At 32.0% G+C, this 9,153-nt stretch overlaps 2 protein-coding genes across 2 annotated transcripts in view; both read right to left on the bottom strand.

The window, feature by feature from the left end:
* Positions 1-1,204: 1,204 nt before the first annotated feature.
* On the bottom strand, positions 1,205-3,573 carry LOC101491470 (uncharacterized). The gene has a single exon (XM_004505313.4). It carries the CDS (start codon positions 3,033-3,035, stop codon positions 1,494-1,496), a length of 1,542 nt encoding a protein of 513 aa, XP_004505370.1. The 5' UTR covers positions 3,036-3,573; the 3' UTR covers positions 1,205-1,493.
* Positions 3,574-6,865: 3,292 nt separating this feature from the next.
* The window catches only part of LOC101490955 (UDP-glucose 6-dehydrogenase 1-like), a 3,004-nt gene continuing 716 nt past the window's right edge, over positions 6,866-9,153 (bottom strand). Inside the window, exon 2 of the mRNA XM_004505311.4 lies at positions 6,866-8,568. Coding sequence (XP_004505368.1) covers positions 7,105-8,547 — 1,443 coding nt within the window. The 5' untranslated portion in view covers positions 8,548-8,568 and the 3' untranslated portion in view covers positions 6,866-7,104. The remainder of the gene's footprint in view (positions 8,569-9,153) is intronic.

Genomic DNA, 9,153 nt, shown 5'->3' with positions numbered 1-9,153 from the left:
GTAGTAATAAATCTTTTTGCAATCCTCGTATGAGAGCATTATCTGAATGTAATGATTCCACAGACCTTACAGTTTTGTTGATAAGTGCATGAAGATTGTGTGTTGAGCCCCACATGAGTATAATACAAGTGTGGTCCTCTCATACACACCAACCGGTGAAAAAAGAATTGAATAGGCAACACCACAAATAGTAATTGGCATGAAGGAAAAAAGCATACAAATTCTTCTACTATTAGAACTACGTGTTAGACACGTACACATGCTGCAATTATATGCTTAATTTGCTTACCTTAACTGCTAGGCGACCTTACAACCACCTCAACCCACTATTTTATCTTCAATTATTAATTCAAATTAAAAGCCTAATTTGCTCATACTTATTCAAATTAATTACCCTTCATTAGCATTTCATATGGATATGGATCACATCACATTAGTCTCTTCTATTTTAATTAGATTTTTTTTAATGGTCATATTGGTATATTGATAGTTAATTTGTTAAAGATGCAAAAGTTGAAATTTTATGTTACAAAAATAATTTTTATATTTGATTTTTTTGATATATCACTTTAAAAAAAAATCATGCTAACAATTATCTGTACTACATTTTCAATTTTATATTTTTTAAAATTAAATTACTATGGCACTTGTTAGTATTTGGCTAAAGCTTAAATGGAAGAATAATAATAAAATTCGAAAGGATGAAAAATTGGAGTAACAAAACATAACAGTTTGCTCTAAGGCGCCGCACATATCACGGGAATGATGGATTGACCAAATAACTGAATTTTATGTTAAGAGATGCACACATAGTAAAGTTGGACCAAAAAACAAAAATGCTTATTTGTAACTTCAAAAGAAAATCACACTTTTATTCAACCTTCGAATTGCCTCTTCCACCACTACGGACTCTATTATTAATTTACAAAGCAATGAAAAGTTAATAATAACCATTGAAACTTGAATGTTGAATTAGTCATTTTCTCATAATCACGTGTCCCAAAAGGCTAGCTAGTCACGCATTGCAAAGAGGAACTAACTTCATCTTCAATATGAAGCACTAGTATACTTTATACTTTATACTAGTTAATCATTTAATTCATTTCTTCAAATATTAAAAAATCACCCAAAAATAAAAACATGTAAATACAGACATTTGGAATATTGATTGAATCAATGAAGGGTGTGAAACAAAAATCTCTAATGAAAAAACTACCAAATTGTCATGTTCCATTATTAACAAGAAAGTAATTAAAAACAACTATTTCCTACAAAATAAAAGATATACTAAAGCATTAAAGAACACAAAATATAAATCATTTTACCCACATGGCTGGCTGTACATTGCAATTGCTTTCATCATATGGGATAATGACAACAACAAAAAAATCTTAAAATTCGAAATATTCATCAAGGTACCTCAGTAGAAGATGCTTCAAAATGATGTAAAAGTAAAAATAAAAATAAAAATAAAAACAAAAATACCCTTTTCTTTATTCATCAATAGGAGCAGGTAGATTAAGATCAATCAAGCATGGAGCACCTTGTTTAATCACCAAAGTGTTCTCTTCAGATCCTCCAACAAAATGTGATCTTTTATGTCCTCCTAATGCTTGTCCTGACCTGAAAATTTTGTAGCAAATTGGACACTCATATTCTTTGCTCTTCTTTGACTTCAACTTCTTCTTACCTTTGCTTGATTTCTTTCTTTTCACAGCTTTATTGTTATGATGAGACTTTGCAGCAGTAAATGAATCACTTTCTGAACTGTTTTCATCACTCTCTTCACTTGTTGAATAATCATAACAATCATTGTCTTTTTTTTCACTATCAAAACACTCATATTTCCAACTTTTTCTACCATTCTCATTGCTTTTTTCATTGTTTTTAAAGCCAAATCCTTCTTCATAGTTATCTTTCTTTCTTGAATCAATTTTTCTTGCTGTACTTTCATTTTTCTTAACACTATGATCCAAATCCTTTACCCCTGATTTCTTAAACATAGTTACATTGCATTTGCTTCTTCTGAAATCATCAAATCCAGATTTTTCTTCTTCCATTTTTGGCCTCTTGAATTCACAGTTTGAAGCATTGGATGATTCCAAAAATTTAATCTTTGAACTATATCTAAAATTCCTTGAATCTGAATCATTGGAAACACCAATTCCAACAACAGACTTTAACTTCATATCCTTAACAACCTTCTTCTTATTCTCCACAAACTCATGAACATCATTATTAGACACAAATTTGTTACTGCCATTTTTCCTGATAACAATCTTAGCAGCAGCATGAGAAGAAGCTTTTGATTTTGTCTCTAAAACAACAGAGTTATTATCAGAAGACTCAGAACCAAAACGACCCTTTTGGCTAAAATCTTTAGACAAAAGCATCAAACACATAGCAACCTCTTCTTGTTCCTGTTCCACCTCTGACACAGATGAAGAACCATTAACAGAAGAAGATTGAAGATTAGAAAAAGTTAAAGACTTGAACCTCATTCTCTTTGATTTCCTTAGATTCATTGTTGTTGTTGTATCACAAGTATCATCATCATCATCAGTATTGTCGTCGTTGTCGTCATCATCATCAGATTCATCAGTATCAATAACCAATTTTTCCTTGTCAATCTTTTTCTCTTTCTCAGAATGAGAAGCCATGTGACCACAAAGTGCTTTCAATGAAGGAAACCCTTTTCCACATTCTTTGCAGAATTTGATCATTTCATTTTCCAAAGTTGTTGCAGAATGCACAAACCTGGTTGTTTTCTTGGGATTTTCTCTAAGACCATAAATTGGATTTCCATTACCACCAACAGCTTCTTCAGAAGCTAAATCTCTCTTCTTTTTCACACAATCAAACTTGAAAATGTCACTATAAGCAGCAGCAGAAGCAGAAGCAGAAGCAGAAGCAGAAGCAGAAGCAGCAGCATTGTTTCTTTCTTCACTCATATGTGTTCTGATGTGACCACCAAGAGACTTTCCACAAGGAAACCTCTTCAAGCAATATTTGCACACAAACTTTCTATCTTCCATTGAATCTGATCTATATATATATATATATAAATAACACAACAAATAAATTAAACTATATGATCATCACATACCTGATGGATGAATGAATTTGAAGTTGAAAACAAAAACAAAAACAAAAAAGAGATGAAGATGAAGAAAGTTGATTGCTTTAACTATAATGAATGAATAAGGTTATGATGATGAGAATGGTTCAAGAGAAGGATGAGATGTGACAGTTGTATAAGTACAACAACAAGAGAAGATCCGACCCACAAAAAGGGGAGAGACCCCTTCATTTCCGTTCCCTATAGAATGATCAAAATTTTTATTTAATTAAATGGCCTTGTGAAAATATCAAAATAAAATATAAAATATAAAATATAAAAATGGTATTTTTTTATTTGTTAGGATTAAATATGGGATTCTGAAACTAACGGAATTGAGTGTTCAAAAATATCATATAAAAGATGTATTTATATTTAATGTATCGTGTATCTCGAATAGGAGTTTCGTTTTGAACAATTGGGGTGGCTTCAAGTAATAAGAGGTGATGACTATTTCTTTTCTCTTGTTTGTGTTGGGCGCAGTAGTTGGAGGAGAATTCCATGCATGAAAGCAACTTCATTACTCAAATTAGGAAAATAAATAAAAATAAATATGTGTCATTGGTGACACGTGTATACGTGTGAGGACCATTGGGAGTTCTTTTGGACGGCCAAGATTTTTCTTTATACTTTTCAAGATCTCTACAGTTTAGGCCTTTGGATAGTACTACCATATATGGCACATGAAAAATGAAGTATCCAAAACCAAAACTGTGTGTGTCTGGTTTTACGGTAGAAAGAGTTAAAAATGATTCTTTGACGCGTTAAATTCATTTTGTATTTTTAATTCATTTTATTTTAAATATAAGATTTATAGTTTTGGACTCTCATTGTAAGTGTTACTAATTCTTGAATATAAATGTATTTTAAAATAATAAAAAATACTAACAAGTGTCTTTAAAATATTTGTTAAATAAATTATATTGAAGTCTTTAAATTTTAGTGTTACGTTGATCGTGGTTCATATTTAGACCTCGCATTGAGTTAATTAAAGTTAAATTTACCATCTATTATAAAACAAAAAATATATTAAAAATAGTGTATTTATCTTAGAAAGCTCCAAATTTTATTATTATATTCTTAACATGACCATTAGAATATGTACTTTATAAAAATTTATTTCGTGAGAATAAAAGTTGTATTGGAAAATTAAATGTACATTAAATGAAAAAAAAATTAGTATAGACGTTAAATAAAGTGAAAATAAGTTGTATATTTATATTTAAGACTGAAACATGAGTATCCTTTGCTTACAAGTTACAACTACAATATCTGTTATTAATGTTAAAATATGAAATATTGAAACGGAGACAGAATTTGGAATTCTAACCATTCACCAATAAAAGGTCAGATTTCTAACCAAATATATTGATTCTATACACGTGTGAGTGTGAGCTCATAAAGAAACAAGCAATTCAACAATTTATAACGAATATTGTGTATTTGTTTATCCAGTGATAAAAATAATTTTTGGTAAATTAATTGGTTTTATAAAATTAGTTCTAGTTAAACTTACTAACCACATGTTGAATTTATTAGGGGCACAATGTGAGTTTTTATGGGCACAATATGTGTTGAAACTCAAGAATTGAAAAAACGGCGAGCATAGACACCTTAAACTAACCTCAGAGGAAGTACAAGATGCGTTTGAGAGACCATTACTCGTGTCTTGTGAGACTGCAGTTTGGTGTAACAAGGTTCCTCGTGAACATAGGTAACAATTTTTCTTAATAAAAATCTCTTATTGGATTGATCTTAATATATGTTTTCATGCAAGTCATAATCTTGGTGTAGATTGGAGTGCATTTTTGGCAATGGTTAATCATTATCTTTGGATGTGGAGGAATAGAAAAATATGCAATGTTACACAAGCTCAGTCATTTTTTTTAATGACTAATCACATGCAAAATTACTAGTAAAGGCTTAGGTAGTGTTCCAAGTTGTCCTCTTGTGGAGAAGATTCAATAGCTTCTTGAGCTTGAATGGGAGTGAAGGTGTGTCACACTTATCATGAAGCCAACGTATGTGTTATTAGTTTTGACAACATTGGGTCTATGGAAGGCACTAGTTTAGCTATTTTGAACAACTGTGCTGCCACTATTACGCTTGCTTCTTGGTGATGTAGTTGGGGTTTCGTCCCCTCGTTTAGTTGCTTTGTGTTACCTTTTTATGAGCTTATGTCCTCATTATTTCAAATATGTGAGTAAAGTGTAAAATAACAATTAATTAATGATCGTTAATTCAAGAAATTCTTGATTTGTTAATACTACTTGTGATATATATCTTTAATTTGTTGATTAATAGTCAATGGTTCATTATATTTATTTTACACTCTAACATAAATTTCTCGCTTTGGAGGACTTGAATTCTTGAACAAAACTTATACATATATAATTAATATGATCTCAAATAGGTGGAAGACATTTGTATCTCTTAACCTTTTAACTATGGGTTTGATTTCAAATTAACTCATAAAAATACATGTTAGTGAAAAATCAAATCTCTTAAATAAATTTTACTTATTTCGACAGATTAGTTTTTACCTAATATATAAAAAAATATGTTACAAAAATATTAAATTTTTTACATAAATTTCAGTTAATTTCGCTAGACTAATTACTACTCGTGCTCGTGGGAATTCCTTGATTTAAAAACTTATAGATAGAAGATTTATCTCATAATTAATTATTCGCCTAAGCTCACACTAATTTGGGTGGCCTTTGCTTTCATTAAGATCACAGGTCAACCCACTATTGTAGAGATGTGCTTTGCTTGCCTAATGTGCAATATGGATTCTTACCCACTCCAGCATCTACCACCACAACACTTAGGTCTTCATTTTCATAAATGATACAGTGATGCGATATGTGATTAATTGCTAATTGATTTTCTTTTTGACGGGACCTTTAGCTTAATTGCTTAGAGTTAAAACTTGAAAATATGGTGTATCATAGGTTTGGTTCGGTTTTTGGTAGAAAATTAATCTAAACTAAACTAAATCGATGAAAAATTGAATAATTTGATTTGGTTTTGTCGGATTGATATTTTTTTTAAATTAAAATAAATTAACTTTTATTTTAACATTATAAACTTTTTATACAATTAAAATAAACATATAAGCTACAATAAAAAAAATATAATTATAAAAAACTATATGAATGTAACATAATATAATTTTTAAAGATAAATATACTAATATAGAGTGGAATAAAAGATATAATTATAAAATATAATGGTTTGGTTAGGTGATTGATTTTGAATGATGTAAAACTAATACCTGAATCAATAGATATTGAACTTGATTGGTTTAGTTTGGTTTAGTCTTCTTAGAATTTAGGTTGAACCTTTAATAACCTCCACAAAACCGACTTCAAAGGTTAAGTTACGTCCTAGACATCTGGAAGTGACCCACCCAGTAACGGGGACCTAATAGCATGTGACTCAATAGATCTTGGATAAGCTCTAATATTATCTTAGAATTTGGATAGACCCTTCACAATTTTCACAAAACCGACCTATAGAGAGAGGACTACCCACTACTTATAAACATTTTATCGTACCTTCTCTCATTCAATGTAAGACTCTTAATAAAACTCAAACAAGTTGGTATGTGGGTGTCTATTTAGTTATTCTAAAAACTAAACTCGTAAAAGTTAAAATTCTTTCACGGTTTTCAAGATATTACTAAATGATAGTATAAAAAAAAATCCTTCCCAGTAATGCTAGTATAGCAATGATCAAATCCAATAAAAATAAAAGAAATGCTGTCCATTGTATAGAATCCCTTTAGTGATATGTTATTTATTACATAGAACTGGATGTTAGGATATTGGAATTTTAGGTAGCTAAAGAAACAAAATTTATAACTAATATGCCAAAAGATCTGATAAAACAGAACTAATGTAAAGAGACATAAGAACATGATAAATGTAATGGTAAGAATAAGAAAGAATAAGGAGGCATTGTCTCGAGACTGATGTTTCCTTCTAAGCAACTGCAGGCATGTCCCTGAGCCATGGATCTAGTGGCTTACCAATAGAATAAACTATAAATCCAATTTTCCTTAGCATATCAACATCCACAACATTCCTACCATCAAATACAAATGATGGCTTCTGCATGCTGTCGTAAACCTTTTGGTAATCAAGCTTCTTAAACTCGTCCCACTCAGTCATAATGCAAACACCATGTGCATCTTTCACTGCCTCATAAGCATCCCAAACCACAGAAACTTGCTTTATTGAAGTTGGACTTGGTGGTTGAAGATGAGCAGGGTGGTCCTTATCAAACTTCCTCATTGAAAGATCCTTCATGATCTGCTCTTCAGTAACTTGAGGATCGTATATGCTCAACCTTGCCCTATCTCCCAACAAACCCTTGCACACATCGATAGCCGGTGTTTCCCTTGTATCGCCTGTGTCCTTCTTGAAAGCAAAACCAAGAATAGCAATTTTCTTAGATGAAACTGTGTTGAACATTGACGAAACAACTCGGTTCACGAACCGACTTTTCTGATAATCGTTCACCTTAATCACCTGCTTCCAGTAATTTGCTACCTCAGGAAGGCCATTACATTCACAAATATAGACCAAGTTTAATATATCTTTCTGAAAGCAAGAGCCACCAAAACCAACACTAGCATTCAAGAACTTAGGTCCGATCCTTGAGTCTGTTCCAACTGAGTGCGATACCTCGGAGACATCAGCACCAGTTGCCTCGCATAATGCTGACATGGCATTCACAGAAGATATTCTCTGTGCCAAAAAGGCATTAGCGGCAAGCTTAGAGAGTTCCGCAGACCACAAATTGGTGCAAATGATTCTCTCCATAGGGACCCAATTAGCATAAACATCTCTCAGAGTTTCTATAGCCTTTTGCCCTTCTGGGGTTTCCCTACCTCCAATAAGGACACGATCCGGATTGAAAAGGTCTTTCATTGCTGTACCTTCTGCAAGAAATTCAGGGTTTGACAAAATAGTAAAATTGATGCCTTTCCTACTATGAGTTAGAATCCTCTCAATTGCTTCAGCAGTTTTAACAGGTACAGTTGATTTTTCAACCACAATTTTGTCCGACTTAGAAACATCAGCAATCATTCTAGCAGCACTCTCCCAGTATGTTAAATCAGCAGCTTTGCCAGCTCCAAGACCGTGAGTTTTTGTCGGGGTGTTGACAGAGACAAAGATTATATCAGCCTGTGCAACATGTTTCTCCACATCAGTGCTGAAGAAAAGGTTCCTTCCCCTGCACTCCTTCACCACTTCTTCAAGGCCTGGCTCGTAGATAGGTAGGTGCTCACTGTTCCAACCGTTGATTCGCTGCGTTGAAATATCGACCACAGTTACTTCAATATCAGGACACTTTAAGGCAATCACAGCCATTGTTGGACCACCAACATACCCAGCTCCAATGCAACAAATCTTCACCATCTTTGCTCTCCCCAACCTCAACTGCGGACACGAGTATTAAAATCAAAATAACATAACAACAAAGCTTATTACTTTAAAATGCTTATAAATAGTGTAGTTAATGGCTCAAATTATTTTTGGGTATTGATGTAAAGTATCCACCATCAATGACTAATTTCCGCTGGAGAATGTGGCTAGTGATCACCTATAGTAGAGGCTCCCCTTCCGACCACATTTATTCAGCCCAGAAGGTTCAAACCTGATGATGCCTTGGTTAAGGGATCCGAGTCTATTCAAACCAATGGAATGTTGGTAGTACTAGTATATTTTATATTTGAATCCTCTACACTCTCTCTAATAAGTTCTTTTAGAAAATATTAAAGAAAAAAAGGTAAGAAAGAGAAAAAGGATTGATAAGAGAGATGGAGAGAGCTTAAAGGGGGAAATGGTGTAGATGATCCAATTTGGTATATGTTAATCCCTTCACATATTTTAAAAAACATTAATTTTTATATTAAAGTAACAATACTGATGCATCAAATAATAATTATTTAAAATATATATATATATATATATATATATATATATATATATATATATTTGGCAGATAAAAAGATCTGTATATGT

The sequence above is a fragment of the Cicer arietinum genome, chromosome 6 (genome assembly GCF_000331145.2).
Source record: "Cicer arietinum cultivar CDC Frontier isolate Library 1 chromosome 6, Cicar.CDCFrontier_v2.0, whole genome shotgun sequence".
Lineage (NCBI taxonomy): Eukaryota > Viridiplantae > Streptophyta > Magnoliopsida > Fabales > Fabaceae > Cicer > Cicer arietinum.
The sequence above is the reverse complement of the archived record's forward strand: the minus strand, read 5'-3'. Positions and strand labels throughout refer to the sequence as shown.